This window comes from Parambassis ranga, chromosome 1 (assembly GCF_900634625.1).
Source record: "Parambassis ranga chromosome 1, fParRan2.1, whole genome shotgun sequence".
Taxonomy (NCBI): domain Eukaryota; kingdom Metazoa; phylum Chordata; class Actinopteri; family Ambassidae; genus Parambassis; species Parambassis ranga.
Window position 1 is genome coordinate 1,954,396 of NC_041022.1, and position 23,137 is coordinate 1,977,532.

General features: G+C 41.6%; 2 protein-coding genes across 2 annotated transcripts; both read right to left on the minus strand.

The window, feature by feature from the left end:
- Positions 1-1,792: 1,792 nt before the first annotated feature.
- LOC114442693 (CD209 antigen-like) lies at positions 1,793-6,323 on the minus strand. The gene is made up of 7 exons (XM_028416468.1): positions 6,168-6,323; positions 5,930-6,062; positions 4,945-5,043; positions 4,065-4,850; positions 3,837-3,979; positions 2,519-2,628; positions 1,793-2,430 (listed from the first exon to the last, which is right to left on the minus strand). The coding sequence occupies exons 2-7, from the start codon at positions 6,033-6,035 to the stop codon at positions 2,292-2,294; spliced, it is 1,383 nt and encodes a 460-aa protein (XP_028272269.1). The 5' UTR covers positions 6,036-6,062; positions 6,168-6,323; the 3' UTR covers positions 1,793-2,291.
- A 2,475-nt stretch (positions 6,324-8,798) lies between these two features.
- Positions 8,799-12,385, minus strand: LOC114435524 (N-acetylaspartate synthetase-like). Its single transcript, XM_028405238.1, has 3 exons — positions 12,113-12,385; positions 11,747-11,911; positions 8,799-10,582 (listed from the first exon to the last, which is right to left on the minus strand). Exons 1-3 carry the CDS (start codon positions 12,327-12,329, stop codon positions 10,179-10,181), a joined length of 786 nt encoding a protein of 261 aa, XP_028261039.1. The 5' UTR covers positions 12,330-12,385; the 3' UTR covers positions 8,799-10,178.
- Positions 12,386-23,137: the final 10,752 nt, after the last annotated feature.

A 23,137-nucleotide genomic window follows, 5' to 3' on the forward strand; every position in this document is an offset into this window, starting at 1 on the left:
ACATTTGCTGTGCACAGACCACATAGTGACAAACACTGTGAGTAAACACGGTCCTACGATCAGCACATGGAACAACAGTCACCCCCACTGTCACCTAAAATGTTAAACCGGTCATATTCTAAATTTGAATTGTATTCATTTCTTTAAGGTTATTGGCCACATTTGCTCCATATTGACCATTTCACATGTGCGCTAAAATAAAATAATCCCCCTGAGTAATACTATCATCCTAACTACTAGAATAACTGCCAGAAATGTTGTCACAGAGCAGCCTGGGCTCAACTGTAGAGGCGCACATGTAGGGTGCAACAAGCCAAGGAATTAGACTGCACAGTGCACCAAATCAGTCGGTCTGTGTAGAAACACTTTACAGCTCTGGGTAAATATAACTGTACATTAAATTCTACCTAGCTCTAAGGACAATGAACTGGGTTTCAATACATATCTAGGGCAGAAACATCTGATTCAGATTTTTCCACATTCTTGCCTCTGAATTCCTTCTATTTCTCACAATTCTCATGTAGTTTTGAGTTAGAAAACAGCCTCACATTATCAGGTTGTTGGTGTTTGTCTGAATAAAGCATGCATAATTCTTCTGGACTCATCATGGTAGTTGTAGAGAAGCTTGTTGCAGAGTGGTGTTTTTCTGGTGATATGTTAGCTGGAGGAGAATAGGGAGAATTTCTGACTAGGAAAAACAGGCGAGTTGTTCATGCTCAGAATATATTGAATCCCTGGTAGTTGTGGTGAAGTATGAGGGCTGTGCTGCAGCCAAACGGTGTGTTCATTTAGTTCACAAAGCTCTTTGTGTGACTCACTGAAAGGTCGGTAAGGTGAGGGCTTTAACGCAAAGAAACCGGTGAACATGGATGATTCATCCTCAGGACAAGTGTGTTGAGCGGCTCCCTCTAGTCGCCTCTCACCTCTCAGGTGATAATAAGACAATAATACATTTTGTGTCATCAGAAGGTTTTTTTTGTCTCCCATGAATGAAGTGTGTATCTGTGTGTTTTTTGCATTGAACAGGATTATGTTGCTTTTCTAAGCTTCACCCTCGTCATTTTATACGACTGAAAAGGAAAGTGTAAAATTTTAAAACATTCAAAATGAGCTGCTGTTTTGAACAGAAATGCCTAAAAGGAGCAAAAATCTTTGAATTTTGGACATTTATGAATTCTAACTATACATTAAGCTGGACATGCACTGTACGGTTTTATATTCATCTCAGCCTGTGCGTGTAATCCTCTGTGATTACGTTGTGTAGCTCTGACCATGTCAACGTTTCTTTGCTAGCATTGCTAAAGATGCTACGTGTGCGATGTTACATGCCGAAGTTCAAAAAAGAAACACAGCTGGTGTGTTGATTAACAGCTGGCTCGGAAGACATTATTTGACGTTTTATCGTGTAGATCGCTAACTTCATCACAAGCTACTGTCACTTACTGCACTTCTTTATAAAAGTGCAGCTAGTCATTTCTGCGCCGTTTGCTTCTTGACTTTTTGTAGTACTTGTTCTTTGTTATTTTGATTGATTGAAGCAGACACCACCTCCATCTTTAAGATCAGACTTAAATCCTTTCTGCTTAGCAAAGCCTATAGCTAGTCTGAACTATAGTATATAGTATAGTGTGTAGAGCCTGTAGGTGTAGTAGCCTGCTGATGGCTACAGCCACAGTTAGAATAGGGCCCACAAACTCTCGCCTTTAGTCTAGTGATCCATGTTATTAACTGTTTGCTGTCTTCCTTGTTGTTTACATAACATTGTATATGCTTATAATATGAATATCAAAAGTTCAAAGAAAAAAACATTTTATTTAACAGGTTTATTTGGAAATGAAGGCCCTGTTATTAGAATATAATATATCTACTGCAGTACTTATTACAAATGAAGACTGACATGGATTACAGAACACAAACATCACTTAACAGAATTAGACAGCCTCAATGATTAAGTGTTACCAGTGCTAGTTTGACATGTTATGAGCATATTGTAAAAATCAGCTATTAAATGTCTAATGATCAGAGGCTGAAATGAGTCATTACACAGGCAGAATAGTTTCTACAGTCAGTGCAGATATTTATAGAACTGTCAGTCCCCTTCGGACCGCTCCTAGTCCCACATAAACCAGACAGTTTGCTCAAAACAGCCCACATCAACCTGCGTCTGCTAATTTTAACCTCTTAAAACATTACTCATCACAGAGCAGTTTAATTCAGGATTCAGCTGCTAGCAAAGCTGTGTGCTACTGTGTGTAACACTGGTCAAACTGTGACGGACCGGGCCTGAGGAGCTACATCATACAGATCCAGTTCTGCTCGATGTTACAGTTCTCATCGTTCCAGTCGCCACTTCCTGATGCACGGTGCCAGAATTCCACACAGTCCTGGTTCCTCCCGTCGTAGCTGTTTGGCTGGCCTTTACCCCAGAACCTGCAGGGCGAGCAGAGACTTCCTGGATTAGAACTCATTTGGCCCAGATGTTACTGAGAAATTTTAGAAATAAAGCAATGTGCCCTACGTTAGTGTCAGTGGTGTCCCATCCACCCATTTCCACTGCCCTTCTACTCCTCCATCAGTCAGGCCTATCCAGACTTCTTTGTCGCTGCTGTACAAACCATTGATGAAGGTCTGTGAGGGAAGACACACACAAGTTACATAACCATAAATACCATAAGCACCGTAAACATAACCAAATCCCTTTTCTTGACTCAATCAATAAATAGCAAGTAAACATGATATAAGCTGCAAATTCTGGTTTTCTTGGATGAAAGTCCTGCCTGTGTGAAACCCCCTGGCCTCTCCATCCATCCAACAGAAACTTAGCAGTCTTTGTCATTGCAGCAAAAAAAACAAGCAGCCCGTCCTCGCCAGGAAGTTATAACATGAGGTTGAGTGGTTTTCTTAAACATAAAGTGTAGATGATCGTCACCTGACCACCTTAACCAGTCGTCTGTCATGCCAAATCAAACCATGACAAAAACTTAAAAAACGTAACCTTAGGCAAAAACGAAACTTAACAGCGGGTCAAAACAAAACAGCTTGCGATGTCTACGCCTGCCTCCTGAGTCAATTCCACCACGTTGTGTGTGCCCACACCTTCCACAACCTGCCTTCCAAAACAAAGTCCCATAATAGATATTAATATGATATCAATATAATTATGATATTTACCATTAGCATAGATGTTACCACACCCTTTGATTGTTTGGACATTTTGAAAAAAGAAAGTAGCACAGAGTCAAAACAGTAACTAACAAATCTATGGGGAAAAGAATAGAGAAAAAGAGCTTTAACAGACGATATTGTACAAGCTTTCGCTGGCTGATCATGAGACAAGCAGGAACCTGACCAAGAGTCCGTGGTTAGGTGCGCGCTTATTTAGTGATCGAAATAATTGCAATCCTGTATGTGAAGCAGTTTGGATTGGCAGTATATCTTCAGTATTCTGACAGTCGGGAAACAGCAGTGGGCACTGCCTGGCTGCCCCTGGCTGCACAGTTTAGCACTGATGTTTGCATGTGGACACTATCTGACCAGCTGTCGTAGTGTTTAGAGGAGCTTGCCTGTGACAGTAGAGCTGTAGTTAAGAGTAAGCCTTTTTTTCTGAAAACCAATGAAGTAGTTTTGGTAGTTTTGGTGCCAAAATCCAAAAAAAACAAGCAAAAAATAGAAATGTAACATTAAAATGGAAACACAAAGTTGGATTTCCTGGGTAGAAAAATAGTCCGCAACTTTTTCCTGAACCCCAAATACTTGGCAACTCAACACTAATGAATAGGTGTGTAACAATACAAGCCCTAACATACATTCAGTAACATGTAGACAGATGAACGTACCATTTCCTCCTGGCTCTTTATGATAGCCAGGTCTGCTCCTTTGCTCCGACAGTATTCTCTGCTCAGGTTCCAGGTTTTCTTGCTGCTAGAGGTGAAGTAGCAGCTAATTCCAAACTTCCTCCAGCCAGTGGGACATTTCTTCGCTGTAAATGTGTGATTTTTGACCATCAACAAACACATACAGGCACATTTTGATGTGAACTCGGCTGTGTTTTTCCTTCCGCTCACCTTGAATGGCTGTGTTCAGTCTGACCAGCAGCAGGTCCCTCTCTGCCGTCACGTTGTCGTTTTTCACCCTCAGCAGGTCTCTCTCTGCTGTAATGTTCTCAACACGGCTCTCAAGCTCGTCTTTTTCTTTGACCAGAGCAGCATATGAAGCCTGCAGATCATTCTCTGCTTGCTTCAGTATGACGTAAGCTTCCTTCAGCGTATCTTGGGCCACCGTCAGGTTTTGGTGGTTTTTCAGGATCTGGTCTTTCTGCCCGGTGGAGAAGTTGACTTTCTCTTCTAAATGTTCCACTTTCTGAATCAGGTTGTTGTAGCTTATCTGCAGCTGCTCCTTAGCCCTGGTCACATTATTGAACTGGTTCTGTAAGTTGTGCTTCTCATTGGTCGCCGAGTCGTAATTGGCCTGTAACTCGTTCTTCTTTTTGACGACGGCGTCGTATTGTGTTTGCAGCATGTTTTTGGCTATGATCGAGGCGTTGGCGTTGGTTTCCAGCTGGCTCTGCGTGGTTTTTAGCTGAGCTAACTCTTTGCTCAAAGCTGCGTTCCCTGTCTGGAGCTGGCTTTCGCTAACCTTCAGTTTATTTGTTTGCTCTCTCAGTATATTGATATTTGTCTGTGCCTGATCCATTCTTTTACTTAGCAAAGTGTTGCGTTCTTGTAGCTGATTACGGCTGAGTTCGATGTCCTTTTTCTCTTTCTGAACATCCTTCAGCTTCTCCTGCAGAGTCTCCTTCTCCTTGTTCATTGTTGTTAAGTTGTTCTGATGTTCCTTATCTACATTTTGGTCTGTTGAAAAGAAAGGATAACAGACGAACCTTAATACAAATTTTAGCACAGTGACAGAGGACTTGACGGTGAAAAACAGAGGGAGTAGACTCACGGTGGACACTTTGACCTATGACCGCAGCCAGCAGGAGAACACACAGCAGGCCGAGGCAAACTGTCGCAACCTTCAACGGGCTGTTTCTTAACACATAAACTGAATCACAGCAAAGCAGAAACAGGAACTTAGAATTGGTGAAGTGATTCGAGGAACTTGTGGTTAAACTAAGATTGCAAAATACTGCACGTCACACACATTCACCTCAAAGCAAAACACTGACTTAGCAACTGCTAATGTCCGATTTTAACACCAATAAAGCCATAATTTGCAGCCATATTGTTTTGATGTGACAACTTCATTATCCACTTTCCTGTTTATTCTCCCTGCTGACTCCTTTGGGAAGGATCTGGCTCTTTATGTGCGACAAGCTTCACTTTTTCAAATGGCATGTCTCTGAGCTGTGCTGCGCACGGAGTGTACAGCTCCAAAATGAATGTTGCCTAACTAGTTTTCTAGTTTTCTATATTTAGCCCGAATTTAGCCCCAATTCGCAGAAGAAAATTGCACATTAATGTTTCCTTCCGCTCTGTTATTGGACAATAGTTGAGGAAAACATCTTGTTTGTAATGATTCTGCAGCTGGGTGCTGATATGTTTTAGAAAAATAACAGGCTGCTACCAATAGCATGCTAAAACATGGTTTGTTTGATGCCTTTATGGCTGTTTGTTGCAAACATTTTATGCCTCATTTTTGTGTTTGTAGTCTGTAATCAGGGGTGGATGTGCAGGACAGGAAATGCTAAAAATATGGTAAGCAATAATGATTCATATATGAATAAAGAATAATTACTATGCCATTAACTTGACCCAATGTTAAAATAAGGGCAGCAATGAATGTATGCATTAAATAATTGGTTCCCATCCTAATGAGTAATTCCATATACATTTCTGCCTCATGTAGATGAAGAGTAAAGAGCAGTAATCTGATCGTCTCTTCATCTCTATCTGTGAGAGCCTACAAAATGAAAATGTTATTTTATCACCTGAGTAATGAAGTTTGCTGCCATCTCCAAAAAACTGCTTATAGGCAACTTTACTGTCTTCGATGTCCATGGTTGTCATTGTGGAGGCACGGTACTCGACTGTCATGGTCGCATCTGCCTCACGAGCTGAGTGCTGAAAAGGAAAATATAACGTTTCTTTGGAAGCAACACTGAATCGTATTCCATGACAGAGGCTTATATGATCATAAATGTAAATACCAGATGAAATAGGTCTTACCTCTCTTGGCGGAGATGGAGTATGGTGGATTTTAACGTCTTACTCTGACTTTGAGTCAGAAATGTTTTCCACACTTGTGCCCAGCGTGGCTGAACACTGGCGCTTTGAGTGGAGTGGGTGGAGCGAGAGCCTCGGCCCTTCCTCACAGCCTGAAATCTGATGATTCTTGCCCTTTATTTTTGAGCCAATTCGTGAAACCAGCAGATCTATTGATCTCTAACATTTAATCTACAGACTTTGTTGCTTTGATATTTTTTTGCCTGCACGGGTCACCACACATGTTTTTCTATCATTCAACATGCACGTTCCATCAGCTGACCCACACTGTCCTCTTATCCTAGCATTTTGTCAATTCATCAACATACTCTGCTTGTTTTTATATTATTTTGCAGACCTGAAAATGAACAAAGCCCCCTTTCGAAGAGTAAGTGCACCTGCAGAGCTGGTGCCCCTGCAGAAAGTGACCTCGCAGACCAGTCTGCATGTACATAAATCTCTTTACGCCCATGGAGAGGCTCTTGATTTTATGTTGTCCAGATAAGAATAAATGAAGCTTTATCTAGACTTGCATGAGGATGCAATATTAGCCTGTTATCATGGCCACAGTTTTCTGCGTGCATGATCTTCCTCCCACTGCTGAAGCTGCTGGAAGGAGCTGCAAATATTTGAAAGGGGGTGTAGTCCTAGTTCTAGGTCTGGTGACTGACTAATAACCTTCATGATTTATTTTGGCTAATTCTTTTTGTCTAATACTGTATATGAATATTTAGAAAACCTGCACCTCTACTGCAGTTGAATGAGTTCATTCTATTTTATGTAGCACTATTCTGTGAAGCCCACATTCAGTACATGCAATAATAAAAAAACGTATTTAAAATGCATAACTCACTGAGTAGTCCTAACAGATTATTATACTGCTTTGTGTTTATAGTGTGGACACTTTGTCCATAATGTTATACAGATTTCCCAACAGGAAACGCACATTTACATAAACAATAATGAGGAAGCAGAGATTTCACAAAACAAAATGCTGATCTGGCTGTTTTCATATCAACCTTATGGTGGAAAACTCCGAGTCAGGCTTCTGCTTATGTTCCAACTCATTTTTTACTTTTGCTTCATCATCAAATAGCAGATACTGATACTCAGTTTGACAAACATTGTTATTTGAATTGACCCCTCATGACTTTTTCCCCCTGATGGTATTGAAATCCTGATGCCTTCAACATCTCATGCTGCCTTTGTACAGACATTTTTTACATTTTTGTAGCACAGAAAATGTTCAGGGAAAACAAAGCATCCCTCTCAGGGCTACATGCTTCCACAGCTCGCTCTCTCTCTCTAAAATAAAACTAATAATAATAATAATAATAATAATAATAATAATAATAAGGTGAGATTAGAATGAACTGCTGCAGACTCTTAATCAGGTTCCTGTGTGAGAGTCACATGGTATAGATGTTTTAGCTATTCAGCATCCTCACTCACTGTGACACGAGCCAGCCTACACTTAGCAAGGGGCAGGAAACACTGTGTGTGTGTGTGTGTGTGTAAGCAGGGCTCTACAATCCAACACATCCAAAACTGTGTGCAGTGCAGTAGGTAGACTGGTGAATGACTGTTGCTTGTTTTGCTATAAAAACTTGAAAATCAAAGGTGCTACGAGAATTCCTGAGAAGCAAGCAGCAAATTCTCGCATGGAGTCCTCCCCATTTTAGATAAACCGTTATTATTGGTCTGACAGGGTTTGAGTGGAACTGGCTGTGAATGGGAGGGATTCCAGACTCATTCGACACAGAGAGTTTTATGAATGGCCAGGCTATGAATATGTATGAGAATGTAGAACATTGAGAATGCAAATTGTTTCTCATCCAGCTGCAGAGGGAACTGCTAGTGGACAACAGACATGTTTAATTTCATGATGTACACAATGATGGTCATTTATTTCCTCATTTTAGGGGAAATAGTGTCAGACTCCGGTATCAGAAGATGTGGTGGGAATATCAAAAAAAAAAACGATCGACTCCTCCACTACGTGATCCAAACCAGTCTGACGGCAGCGAGCCGGTGTTAGTGTGTCCTCCTCAAAACTTGTTAGGTTTGTTTAAGGTGTGTCCACAGCCTGAGGGCAGTCGGGAAACCTCCTGTTTGTGTTAACATGCTTCTGGGAAAATGCAAAGTGGTCTTAAAGAAAATGTAAAGCTAGCTTCAGGGTGTTTTTTTTTTTACATAAAATCATATAATTAGTGTAAAATTAGAACAGTTTTTGTAAGATTTGTAACAAATTATTGTGTCTGCGTGTCGCTGCCTGTTGTGCTTCACACATAACTTTTTACTTACTTTTTTTTTTACTTTAATTTTTTTTTTTTTTAAATTTAATTTTTATTTTCTTTTAATACGTTAAACACAGTGTACATAGAGCGTGCCCAGAACAGACAGAGAACAACAAATAGGTCAGTTATCAGTCCAGTAAGAAACTTAACATTCAGGATTCGCCTACAGCACATTCCCACAGAAGATCATTCACGGGCTACATACAACCACCTCTTCCCCCTTAAAAAAAAAAAAAAGGGGGGGTACAGTACAGGCAGAAAATAAATGATTAATTGTTTAAATACTGTGTGTATTTCCTCCAGTATTTTTCACATCTTTCGGCAGCACCCCTCAGGGAAAGGGTCATCCTTTCCATAACATAGATTTCCTGCACTACCGCCCTCCATTCCACCACCGTTGGAGGTTCCTCGCTCAACCATCTCCTGGTTATAGATTTTTTACCGCTCACTAATAGTATCCACAATAAATATGTATCCCGTTTTTTAAGTCCTGTTGGCAGATTACCTAGGTAGATGGTGCTAAAATTGAAAGTGAGCGTTAGTCCGATTATTGATCTAATTTCTGTCATCACCTCTGTCCAGAACAAGGCTATAGCAGGGCACTCCCAAAGAATGTGAAAAGGACCAGCTGACATATTACCACATTTTCTCCAACATTGACCGTGTTCAGGACATTTGGTTCTTTGTCCTTTCAATTTGGGTGTTATAAAAAACCTTACAGTATTTTTCCAGGCAAACTCTCTCCAAAGATCCGAATTAGTAGTTATAGATTGTGTTTTACAAATATTTAACCAATCCTCCTCGGTAAGTGTTATATTAGATTCCCTTTCCCATCTAGATTTAATGTAGGTTGTGGAGAGACCTCTATCCAGTTGCAGTGATTAGTAAATCCTGGAAATTATTTTCTTATTATTATTACCCTTGTATGCATCCACAAATATCTTTATCAGAGTCATGCCCACCTCTCCAGAGGCTTTAATAGTTTTGTTGAAATGATTCCTCAGTTGAAGGTATCTAAAAAAATCCTGTTTCTCCAAATGAAAGATATCTTGAAACCGTTGAAAACAGTCCAGGCATTCTTTAGATGAGATAGTACAGTAGGAGGTGATACCCTTAGTAATCTTTACTTTAATTTTTGCGTCTTTTTTTGCTAGATACATAATGGTATGGTGAAAAGTTTTATTTTGATAATCTGAAGATTTTAGTACTAATACCCACAGTGATTCATTTGACAGATGATTTTTGTTATGTTTGCATAAAACAGTTTAAATATGGGGTAGTTGAATATGACAATATGAATATATAGGCCTGGCTGTAACACGACTCTAAAGTCACCATTAGCTTCTGCTGTAGCCTTACTGTCTTCAGGTCTATGACATCACATACAGGCGGTGGTCTACAAAGAGACAGTTTACGCAGTGGTTTACAGTTTGTTACACAGTGTTTGATTTGCTGGTTTGTATGACAGGGCCTTCCTCATTTTCAAGCTCGTTCATTGGTATTTGGCCTGCAGGAGGAAGTCAAACCCAACCACACCCTCATGCAGGCCCTCAGTGAATCACAGCATGTGTTTGGCTTTAACACAGCAGGAATGATGTACATGTGCAAGTTAGAATTAAGGGTAGATTTATGGGTGAAAGAAATGTCTGGTGTGACAGTGTGAGAGTTATGTCCTTCTTTACTGTTCGTGCAAAAGTACACCTGTCATTTTTCTGTCTTCCAGATCAATGACGTAGTGGTGATGGCGAACTCTGTAGAAAATCCTCTCCAGCACAGACTGTCTTACACCCAGCGCAACATATCCGTTGGTGACCCCCACACAGCGGAACCCCAACCGCTGATAGAGCCGATGTGCCGCCGGCATGTACGCTGTGGTCCCCAGGACGACGGAGGAGAATCCGTGTGTGGCCGCAAACTCCAGAACCTTCCGTCCCAGCAGAACACCGACTCCACACTTGCGATACCTCCGATCAACAGACATCCTCTGCAGCTCCACGGCACCCACTGATCTCACCGGCTGACCGCACGCTGCTACAAGGCCCACCACTTTGCCTTCCAGCACAGCCACCCACAGACAGGAGCCTCGGGGTAAACACACACAACACAAATGCATTTTTACAGTTACACAAGCCTGATCTTATCTATTTTGACATGTGTAACCACCAACTCTATAGGGTTTATTACACAGAATCACTTAGGAGGTTGGAAAGTCCCACAGCGTAGCTGTTGGACAGTTTTCATTTTAATATGCACATAAAAGGCGCATTTTCCATTAGGAAAATCAAGAAGCCGACGTCTTATTTCCACAAGAACGTTTGCTTGAAGATGGTTTTGAGATTGCAAGAATACAGCTGCGTTGTAAGGTGACCTTTTTTGAACACACAATTATATGTAGTATCCAGAGAGACTTGTGTGTCGGGTAGTGGTAGTTCCCTGAGTGGCTGCTTCAGTTCTGCTGCTGTTCTGGAATCTGTGTTTTTATGACCTCTGTGGGTCGATCTTGGAGGAACTCCCATTAAAGGATCCCTCTTTTTGGTTAATGGTCAGTTAACAAACAGAACTAGTTGTTCGTGTTTGAAACCTGCTAGGCAGGGATGAAATGACAGAGTTGTGAACAGGTGTTAAGGTCTGATGCCTCAGGCCTCCTCCTCTGTTTAGAGAGGCTTTTCTCTAATTTGACATAGATGGCTTCTGTGACTCCTCGTTCAAACCGTCTGTCCTCCCTGTCTAGAATGCGGACGTTCTAATCTCAAAGGAGTGACCGCTGTCTTTAAGGTGTAGGTGAACTGCCGAGTCCTGTCCTGAAGAGGGGGCCCTCCTGTGCTGTGACATTGTTTTGTGTAGTGTGTGATGGTTTGACTTGTGTGTCGGGTAAATGTTTAAATATGCATGTTTTCCCCTCCAAAGTAAGCCAGAAAAGGTCAGCAATCAAAACTATGAGTTTCTGTTGCAGTGTCTCATTCCTAGGCCTACATACACTGTACATATCCTACTATTGATATATTTGTTAAATTTAAACATTAGGTTTCATCTGACAAGGTCTTCATGGTAATAACCAACAGAAAAAATGAGGAAGGTGAGCAGGTCTGTTAAATTTTTCTCGTATAGGCAATAACTTGGAATCCAGGCAATTCCACTGTAATTTGTTAAAAGAGGATGTGATGCAAAATTTGGTGGTTTTCATCAGAATGGAGACCTAGCGTTTTCTCAATATGCTTCATCAGGGAATGAATGAGTGCTGAGTACCTGATGCGTTCATGTAGAACCCCTCGATGTCTCCCATGTCTTTGCTCATGGCTTGCCTCAGGTACCCACAAACCACGCGTCTGCTGTAGAAGTAGCGCAAACACAGCACAATGGCTGGGAGGAGTCCTATCACCCACCAGCACTCGGTGATGATAAAACACACAACTGTCAATGGAAGACACAGTGTCATAGAAATGTTTTAACACAATGGATGGACACACAAAAAAGAAAAATGTTAACCTGATTTCATTAATAAAGCAACAAGAGTTTATGTGCAGGAAATGTGCTGATTCAGATTAGGGTGGCCTTTATTTGGTTATTATCATGTTATTAACATGTTATTATTAAGTTCTTCTATGCTCTTACCTGTCATGGCAGTATACAGCAGCAGACTCTCGGGGTGATGTCTCAAACCTCTGAAGGCGGTGTCTGGGATCATTTCCATTATCCCTTCATAAAAAATCTGCTGCACCTCTGGATAATCCGCAGCCTCATATTCACGCACAAAGACGGTTTGTCCGCTTCGAGCTTTGAGTCCAAACTTTAGTTCTCTGTCTTCCTTTTGTGCTGCTCCGTGCCCCATTTCACACGCTTGAGAAAACTCTGACACAGAAAGAGAAGCTGTGTGTCATCCACTGACAACCTCTTTCAGTAGGAATGCTTCTTGTATGTTGCATAGCGGGTCCGACTTTATCAGTCCATACAGATAGCATGACTGCAGTTGTGTGGACCACACCCACTTACTGTATCTATAAGGGACAAAACACACATGTATGCTTTGTCACTTACAAGCCTGAAAGCATGAGCATGGTGAAAACCCTTCACACAGCCTGCAGCTGTAAGTCTGTTTGCATAGTTTGATATTTTAGCACTAAAACAGACTATAACACAGTATTCCTGTGAAATCCCGACTTATCATGCATGAAAATCACTCACCTTTCGGTGAAATTTGCCATCTTGCATCCGAAATAGGTGATGAATCGTGTGGATCTGATGCCAATTTAATTTAGCTAGTCTTGTTTCTAATACAGCATAGCTTTCAAACACATCATGTGGATATGTATAGATTCTTATTGCAGCTAACTAATGTCTGTGGATGCTCTCATTCATCCCGCTCCATTCATTTTTTTTCATTTTTTTTGATGTTTCACCACTTCCCTGAGTGGCTGCTTCAGTCCTGCTGCTGTTCTGGAATCTGTGTTTTTATGTCCCCGGGATCTCTGCGGGTCGATCTTGGGTCCCTCTTTTTGGTTAATGGTCAGTTAACGAACACAACCTGTGCAGAGCTAGTTAACAGCCCATTGTTAGGGTTTGAATGGGGGTGAAACCTGCTTAACACCTGTTGTGAACTCCTCTTTCAAACCGTCTGTCCTCCCTGTCTAGTATGCGGACATTCTAATCTCAAAGGAGTGATCGCTGTCTTTAAGGTGGAGGTGAACTGCCGAGTCCTGTTCTGAAGAGGGGGCCCTCCTGTGCTGTGACATCCTTTTGTGAAGTGTGTGATGGTTTAACCAATATAGAGATCAGAGCATTCCTCACTGCACTGAACTGCATAGCCTACATTGCTCTGTCTTATCCTGGGGGTTTTGTCCTCAGGATGAACCAGTTTTTGTCTCAGTGTGTTCCAGCTGGGCTGTCTGCTGTTCTTTCCTTTTTCCCATTTTCACTGGTCTTTGTCCATTTTAATCTGTTTGACTTTATCAGCAAAGTCCTGTGAGTTGTGTACTTGGTGTGGAGTGTTGCTGACCTATGGAAGCAGAATGGCTGCTGGATGTTTAACCACATTATATGTGCCTCACAATACGTCTATGAGGAACTCCATCCTTGTGCATCTTAGGGAGTCCATAGATACACAGAGTGGCCTCTCCTGGACATAGTTGGTAGTACAGCTTTCTGTTAATTATTTGTACTGTGGAAATGCTTGTACTGATTAGTGGGATCCCAATTAAGTGACTCAGCTGTGTATGATTTGTGGTAGTCCTCTGTGTTCAATGATGTCTGTCCCTTTGTGGACTTGTTACTGCTTTTCTTTGTCCCCAGGTGAGAGGAAGGGGGTGCTTTTGCATTATTGAGAGCTCCTGTTACCTTCAGTCTCAGCTGGTCTGCTTCAGCTAATGTTTCACATTAGGATTCAGCGTTTAATAGAATAGAATAGAAAATACTTTATTCATCCCAAGCTGGGAAATTTCACTGTTCAGCAGCAAAATACAGTCACTCAAGCAAACCAAAGCATAAAAATATCCCTCTAACAGTACAAATTAAACAGTATAAAAATGATTTACAGCAAGATAAAAAAATAAACATAGGTGCAGAAGCAAAAATGTGCAGTTTGTAGTGCAGGTATACATATAGTCTGAATCGGATTGATGTGATATGATATACAAGAACAACAGTGTGCAATTTGAAAGTAAAAAAAAAACTCAGACTTGGCCAAACTCTAAAGCTGCTGGTTAGGGTTTTAAAAGAAAAAAGATCCTTTCTTCTGCAGGATGATGTGTCATTGCAAATCAGTGGAAACTAAAGTGGCATGAAATGAAATGCAACATTCATTGACATGATAGCAGGCTGCAGAACAGGTGTGCAAAAAATCAAATATCCTTAGCATGCAGAAGTCCCATTGATTTCTTATATTGGTAGTAACAGTGGACACTTAGTTCTTGTACATTGCACACTGTCTTTATAGTTGTGTTTGTCTGCTTTCTGCTTCCATCAATGATTTTGGCTACATCTGGTGGGTGGAAGCAGTGATGCATTAAAAAAAAAAAAAAACACCATTACTCAACATGATTTAAATGCGTTGCTAACATTAGCCTCCAGTAAGTCTGTCTTATTCAGAGGATGTTTGAACCTCACTGCTCCACTCTGTGTACGTAAGGAAAGTTAAATAATTACTGACTAATGAGTTCTAATATTTCTCTGCCAATTTTCAAGTTGAGTAAAGATCCACCTTTGCATTCTGAGTCTGTTTGAAACTCCTAACACCCCGCTGATCTGCAAATTACTGAAGACTCACAGGCAAGTCACAGCAGCAGGATTTGGATGGGTACCATAAAAGAGCACACACCAACACCAACTGTTTCTGTGTTAGTCTGAAGCTTCAAACTGAGCCCCAAAAGATACTGTTTATCCCGTTATGAGGACGACAAAGGCGCATAGCAAACAAGTTGCAGCCGCTCTCTCACTCTGACTTTAAAATAGACTGCGGCGCTGACAGCAGAAGGTGAGGGGATGGCAGCGAGTGACTCACGTCTAGTCCGTGAACCTCAAAAGGTCTGTTGAGACTTGAGAGAATCACTGTACATCAGATGAGCGCAGACATGCCAAATGTGACATGAGGGTGGGAACTGTTGGGTTCTATATTTGACTGTGATGACGCTGTTTAGTTGTGATGCATGTGAAATGATCCTTGGATAAATGTTGTGAGTGGAGGAGGGCGGGAATTGAGGTATAAAATTAGAAAAACCAGGAAAAAAATGGAACAGTACTTTTTCATGAATTGAGGTTGAGAGTGTGATCTGAATGATGGAGCGCACTCCTTCAGTCATTCAGAAAAGTTAGTGTGACTTCTACATGCAAATGAGCAGAAAAGCTTAACAAATTCTTATCTAGCTAAATAAATAAACATTTCTCCAGTCCAACACAGTAATGAGGAATAAAATCCATTATATAAAAAACACAAATACACCCACACGTACACCATCTTCATCTCTCTTTTTACAATATACATACTATGAGCACATGCAGCCACCCACTCCCCAACACTTATTATTCCTATGATATGATTATTGTCTTCCATCACAGTGCCTTTATTTGTTTAACCCCACTTTTATTTTTTATCTGTGTATCCTAACAGATGACAAAAACTATGCATCCGTCCGTCCATCCATCAGTTAATGCTGTGATATTTCAGCAGATTACTATTACAGACAACATTCTCCAGACCAGATGGCAAGTTTAGCCTGTGTGAACCTGTGCTTTGGACTTGTCTCAACACATATATATACAAACTCATATATAAACACATTCTACATATAAAATGATTCACTTATTATGACTCAGTTTGTCACAAAAGATGCTAAACATCTGTGTAATACAGTCAGCTTACTGAGCTCAGGGCCTAATCATTCAGGGACAATATCCATGATAACATGAATGGTTTTAAGTTGTAACAATTCGTTGTCCAGGTGACGCAGACCACAAGCACTGTGATTGGTTGGCTTGGTAGCAATGTATTTCCACTATTTCGGACTTCGTGCTCCTGTGCCGCCATATTTAAAAAGATAATAATCTTTTAATAATCATGGATCAGATCGAGAAATGACTCAGATATTCCAAAAGAACATGTTTTCCTCCAACTCCAACAAGATACACTTTCTTGTTCGCCATTGTTTACTGAAACAGGAAGTTTATACCATGCTGAACATGCTGACTCTCGGTGTCTGTCAGTGTCACATCCTCTAGTGGACACCAGCAGAGAAGGGATTCATCAAAGATGATGATGGACCCTTAGTTTATCTGGGTGTCTGCAAGCTGATGATAGGTACCTGCATGCTGGAAGGACCGTGACAGAAACTAGGAATTGAAGAACTGTCAGTTGGCCTGTAGATAGTCTTGCAATGCATACAATAATGGAAACTCTGTTGGGTGTTTTTTTTTAAGGAGCCCCTGAACCCAACCCATGTCCTCCTTTCTTTACCAAGGCTCCTGAAAGTCATGTAAAGGGCAGTACCATGTTGTAAGAAGTGGGGGTGTATTCCTGTTATTGGGGTATCACACTTCTCAGTCTGCCAGGAAAAGTTTATTGAAGGGTGGTAGAAAGGCAAATTGGTATGAAACGACAACTGACCCCAAGTGCAGATTATGTTTCTTTAACTTAAAAAACAAAAGAATGAATCATGTTAATTTAGTTTAGTTTTCATCCTTGCAAAGATGAGGTCGTTGACCTAATTTAGGCTAATGCAAAGACAGGTGTCTCAGTTTAGAGCTACATCTTACGAAGGCTGATTGCGTCACCACAGTGAGACGAGGCCAGACCATTTTGACATCTCCTCTCTTCTGTGTGTCAGGTGTTTTCTGACCCATGATCCATTACATCTTCATTTAAAGAATGCAATGGATTGTTGAGTTAGAGGAGAATTGTGTCGTAAAGATCTGGTGATGCAAATAGAACATCTTCTGTCGGCCAGAACCTTTACATTCAATGGCGTTGAGTGCGACCTTCACGGTCTACTATGGCGTCCTTTGAAAGATGCAGCCCCTGAATGGAGGCCGAATATTTTTCTATTTCAGTACATCTTTAAGAAATATGAATCGTTTTTAAAATCAGAAGAACGCTGGACTTGATAGCTCTCCTCACATTCATGCACAGCAGAATGCCCCTTTGAAGAACAGCTTCTCTCTCCTGGTTTGCTTTCATGATGCAGCCACAATACTTCATTTTCAACTTTAACTGTCAAAAGTGCTTTAGTTTCCAGTATTCAGAGAGAGTTTCCTGACAGCTAGTCGTTGCATCATCCGTCAGCTCGTCAAAAAAAAAACCCATTTGCTTCTTTTCATCATCTGTGTCTATTGATTTCAAGGTCAGACTGACTGTGAGAGTTTTCTGTCACCCTGTTATGTCACTTAAGCCTCCGACTGATTCGCCACACTTTGATCATCCCATAGTGATCGCCCAGACACATTTGGATTCTTTTCCCTTGTTTGTTATGGTGAAATGAGTGATGGCTCATATTTAACCTGATTTAGCTGGTGACTCAGTAAACTCAAAAGGCACCCACAGCCAAAGCCACTATAGGAGGCACATTTTCTTTATGCAGCTAAATTTGAAGCCGTGCAAATAGTATACTGCCATAAAACCTTCCCACCGAGGATGTAAATGGGCCGTAATTTACACAGACAAAATCTGGCTTAGCAGCCCACACCTGAGAGAGAGAGAGAGAGAGAAAACACTGTCAAAACTCTAAAATAAGGCCAGTGTCCCGATGCTCTCAGTCTGCCCTGCTGTGAAAGGAGGTGAATGATGTTTGGGAATCTAATGTAATACAAAATGATATAATGTCTGATCAAACTAAAAAAAAATGAAATTTTCAACGAGGAAACATCCCTGGGCGGATCAGAAAGGAGTGAACTCTGCAGCCGTCGAAGACTTCAGTCAATTATTCTAATTTCTCTGCCCTGACTGAGAAGCAGAAGAGAGAGCGGGATCGGAGCCAAGAACGCTGCTTCTTCTCACTCACGCTGCAGGGAAACGACTGTCCTTGTTATGATTGTTAGCGAGTGTTGCTTAGAGTCAAATTCCAGCCCAGGCAGTTCTGTTTGTTGTTGTGAGTGGGCTACTGCGTGGAGGCCTCCGTCCTAGTCCTGTTCCCCCATAGTGCCTCTGGTCAAGTTGCGTTCTCTGCTGCTGCCTGGTGAGCCTTAGTCATGCTCAAACTGTCTCGGTGAAATACAATGTGACACAGTGATGGGATTTTCTTCTTTTAATTGTAGTATTTTGGATCAAAAATAAAGCAGTGAGGTCACTCTGACCTGTGGGAAGTGTGAGTGTGTTCTCAGTGTGAGAGACTTGGCTCTTTTCATACATAATACCAGCTGTTATTATGGTGAAGCACAGTGGTGGGAGCATCAGTGGTTTGGTCCATAGAGTCGTCTGAGAAGTCACCTTAAGAAAAATGGACCCAATCTGATGTATTCAGCATATGGTGCAGCACAAGAGAGCCAGCTCTCCATCTACAAACACTACTACTGCTGCTTGGAGGAGCAGTGAAATGTCGTCAAGGACCTCTAACAAGACCAGCTGCCCTGCGTTAAACCTAAAAGATACCTGACAGGTGATTGGATGAACCATCTATCAGTCATCACCAAACACAACAAACCTTGGAGGATCTTTAAAAGCTAACACGTAGCAGTTAGCATGTCAGCAGACAGTTGTTGCTGCCATTGTCAGAAAAAACCAGAGGGTACGTTTTGGTACATTTTGGTCCTGCTGTGTACTTCAGGAGTGGCACTCACTGTGGACTTAATTAAACCCGAGACACAGCAGTACAACTGAAAGAGGAGGACAGATGACTGTTGGCTGAGGCAACACCTCAGTGACATGACCAGTCACCACTGCTAGAACAGAACAGAACAGAACATGCTGGAAGATGACAGAGGAGAAGGAAAGAGTGAGAGCAGTGTGGCGAGGGAGGAGTTGGCGATGGAAAGAAACAAAAGAGGTGGGATGATGCTGGAAGTTTCCTTCAGAGCTGCAGGATAGAACAAAGAGGTGATCAGACAAAAAAAATAAAATAAACCAAAGAGGCTACATGTGAGAACAGAAAACGTGGACCACAGGAGAGAAAGCAGGATGGTTAGTTAGTCTGTGGCAGTTTTAATCAAAAGAGCAGAGAGAGAGAGAAACCAGGATGCACTGAAGTGGGAACTGCGGGTAGGAGGATGAATTTATTGGTGCTGTATCATGATTATATGAGATGGAGAGATCAGACATGCCCACCCCCAAGTTTCCGGAAATATTCTCAAGAGCATTTCAGCCCCTGGCAAATATTAACAGTAGCCAAGATAATTTTCCACGGGACAACAACTGCTTCCTCTCGACCATAAACAGATACACAAGCAGAGTTCAGAGTCAAATCCCTGCATACCCAGTGTGAAGGGGACGTCATAAAAATGAGAATTGTCTATAGAGACATAACTGTCGGACTGGAGGTCAGTGTGGATCGGCTCCATGGCCGCTGTGTGTTTTTTTTAATTACATTAATTAAGAATTACATTAGGCTCTGCTTGGATGATTTTTCTGCATTCAACAATAAGTGATAATGGAAGATCAGGGCAGAAATCTGTAAGATATGAACTGGAACATTGGAAAAAAGGAGGAAATGTCAGGCTCAGCAGGTGATAACCACCTCTTCTAAGCTGTTACTTTTGGCCACTGCTTTGTTTAGACACATAAAAAAAAGACTTTCTGCCCTTTTTTCCTTGCAGCCATGCATTCCTTGCTGCTTTTTTGCATAATCCTGCATGTACTGTCTGTTTTCAGGGCTTTCAGGGTATGATTTGTATGTATACATACACCGTGCTCTGTTTGTCTCAGTTTCCATTTCGATTGTTTTCTCCCATCATTTTCTCTCCTTCCTCTTTAAATTGACAGACGCTATCAGACGATGTCCCTGTGAGACATGTTTTTGTAAAAAGGCTAGAAATGTGTCAAACTATATATTTATAGGTGGTGGAGTTTATGACGTCTCCTCAGAAACACCACTGAAGTGCAGATGTTCGTTTCTTAAAAAGCATGCAGACATTCTGAGGCAACCTGCCGTAGAAAATACAAAGTGTGTGTGTGTGTGTGTGGGCATGGATGTGCGTGAATCCCGCTTGTGTGATGCGATAAGAAACGTCTGTCTCCCAGTGGGCCTCTCTTAAGGCGTACCAGAATCTGCTGGCAACGAGGGTGCATTCGCACGTGTGTCTGCGTGCACACTTAAGCCTTCCAAATGTTCTCGCCCGCAACGAGATCCAAGAACATGACTCAAACGTCACACCTCTTCTGTTGCTATCTTTCTGTCTCCCTCTATTTCACACAAATTTCTCATTTTCAGCTCATTCTGTCGACAGCCAGCTCTGATTTCAGCCCATATTGGCGTCAGTGACTTTTCACCTTTTTTTAGTCCCTTTGTTGCACACACAGATGAACAGACTGTTTGCTTTCTGTTCATCACTGTGCACAACCAAGGTGCCGTAATGACATCAAATATTACTGTGCAGAAAGGTCCTATTCTGCAGCTGCTTCGTGCTTTGTATGTAATCATATGTTCTCCTTTATGTAAGAATATTTGCATATTGTTCATGCACCCTGGCATATGCTGCACATACATCAAACAACATCTGAGATTCACAGATGAAAGCCAGATTAAAATAGGGTTTTGTCCCAGCAGCAGACTTTTGTTTTCACCTCTTTTATTGATCCCTGTGAAGAAACTGCTTCAGAATAATCTTTAAAAAAAAAATAGAAAATATGAGTAGCTGCAGCTATAAACAGAAAGCTATCAGAGGGATCAGTGTGCAGTAAAGCCTATGCAACATGGAAGCTTGTCGGCTCATGTTGGAAGCTGATGAGAACCGGACACAAACCAAAGTGAGGAGAAGAGCAGGGGACATGACGTCAGGGCCGCTGGGCGTGTGAAAGCAGAGCAAAAAGTGTTTCATTTGTTGTATAGGAGTCTGAGCGGTGGCGGAAATTCATCTCCTGGACACGCACAAAAAAAAAATGTCATGCAAATTGCGTCTGCACATGAGAAAGTGAGAATGTTTCTGCATGTTTTTTGTGATTATGTGTGTGGAGGAGAGAGGGACGGGGGCCCAGCAGGTGGAGACAAGTGTGACAAAGTAGTGACGCACTTAAACAAGCACAGAATAACAAGCTTCCTCCCCATCCCTGCGTTTCTCCCCTCTCTCCTCTCGTGAATAAATTGGAATGCATTAATATTCATCTATTCAACATACTGTAGCATCCACAGACACGTTTGCGCCCCGCCTCCCCGCCTCGCTCATTCCGACTGTGTCTGATCTAATGGTTGAGTGACGTGGACGCCGTCCAATCATACCCACACAGTTTACATGTTCTCTGCGAAAGAAGGTGCGTCATGCATTTTTCATTGACCAATGAAAAATGTGAAGGATGAGCTGTCTGATGTGCTTGTTTCATCCTTATATAGGCATGACAGGCTGTGATTCCACCCAGCGAGCTCCATGCCACAGAGTGTGATCTGTGTGTGTGTGTTTGCAGTGGAATTCTGTGACAGCTTTCTGTTTGCACAGAATGGAGTCTGCTGCAGACATACTGTTGGACAAAGTGAAAATTAAGTTCCCATTTAAATGTTTATGATTTTTTTTTAATTACATTTTTATGTCTCCCTTAATTTAAATTCTGCATGACACACACATTATGTATCTTTACACAAATAATTTTGTAATTATTTACCCGCCAGCCCCATGACCCGAGTTCCCATGACAACAACAAATTTAAATTCTTATTAACTACAAAAAAAATCAAATTATTCACCTGCGGAGCAGCGAGTGGACGAGTGTTTATTGCAGACTGATTTTTTTCATTGCAGCACACATGCTGAGTCTTTAAAAAACATATTAATTTTCCTCACTTATTGCTGCAGTGTATAAAATCTTGTTGATTATTTTGCTTACATATGTAGTGAAGAGTTTGGTCAGTCACCCTGATTGTACAAAAGTGAGGCCACGGGTGCTTCCATGGTGGAAGTCTGAGAACATGAGCCGATGAATGAAGCTGTTCCGCCGGAACACTGATCCACTTTTAGGCATTGAGCCACTAGGATGATGAATGGATGGATCTGTGCAGCGTTCACTAACATAGGGAGGGTGAGGTTTTTGACCTATACTGCAGCCAGCCACTAGGGGGCTATCCAGATGTTTTGGCCTCAATTTTGGGGAACTGTCATGTCCTCCATCTTTATGACGAATCCTAATAGCTTTGCAATCAACCACATACATCTTTAACTTTGCTAACTGTTTGTGTGTCCCTCTCATTTAACAAAGTGTCTCTGGTGTGGTAAAACCTGCAGGGAAGGGGGCAGCGATGAGGAGCCAGCTGGAGATTCTTCCTCCTTTTACAGGTAGTATTATTATATTATTATATATACAGACTCTAAAAAAGTCACTTACAAATGAGCTTTTTAAGGTATGAGTAGAGTTACTTCCACTATGTGAGCAAAAATACATGCACAACTTGTAAAGGTAGAAATCTTCTGCATTATGGATTGATTATCCATGTTTAATCAATCAAGGTATTCTAACATGTTGTGGACAAACCAGTGGAAAATGTTCTTAAAATGTTCCTGTTTCCAGACTAACTAACCATTCACTGACTAAATGTTGCTTTAGAGCAGATCCGCACTAAACAAAAGCCCAAAGAAATGATCTTCTCAGTTTGGTGTGGAAAAATAGCTTCTGTCCTGACCTCGAGGTCACCTGATCCCTGCCCTCATCAGACTTTACAAATGCTTAAACCACAAAATATCTGTCTGTTTAATACACACGTTGCAACTCATAAGTCAAAGGGTTCAGTTTTGACTTGACTCTTGTCCCCTCAGGACAAACTGTAACACCCCCGATGATCCTACCAGACATTTAATCTAGCACCACCACCATCATCTACTTAACTGATGTTGGCATGCGATCACTGAACTTATTAGCATTTAGCTCAAAGCAGCGCTGTGCCAGAGTACATCTTCACAGAGCCACATATTAACTTCAACCAACTGTCTCAGTGTGTGCTGTGGATTTTATCCCACACTTACAGCGTCATCACTTGGCAGCCAGTGTGGACAGGAGAGAGTGTTTACCGAGAGCTGCAGAGCC

Bases quoted from the DNA above. Each gene is read 5' to 3' on its own strand.
- LOC114442693 (XM_028416468.1), bottom strand. From the start codon at position 6,035: ATGACAGTCGAGTACCGTGCCTCCACAATGACAACCATGGACATCGAA. The intron at 3,980-4,064 runs GTGAGCGGAAGG...ACACATTTACAG, and splicing joins ACTGAACACAGCCATTCAAG to CGAAGAAATGTCCCACTGGC. The intron at 2,629-3,836 runs GTACGTTCATCT...CTTCCCTCACAG, and splicing joins TAAAGAGCCAGGAGGAAATG to ACCTTCATCAATGGTTTGTA.
- LOC114435524 (XM_028405238.1), bottom strand. From the start codon at position 12,329: ATGGGGCACGGAGCAGCACAAAAGGAAGACAGAGAACTAAAGTTTGGA. The intron at 11,912-12,112 runs GTAAGAGCATAG...TTCCATTGACAG, and splicing joins GCTGTATACTGCCATGACAG to TTGTGTGTTTTATCATCACC. The intron at 10,583-11,746 runs GTACTCAGCACT...GTTTACCCCGAG, and splicing joins GTTCTACATGAACGCATCAG to GCTCCTGTCTGTGGGTGGCT.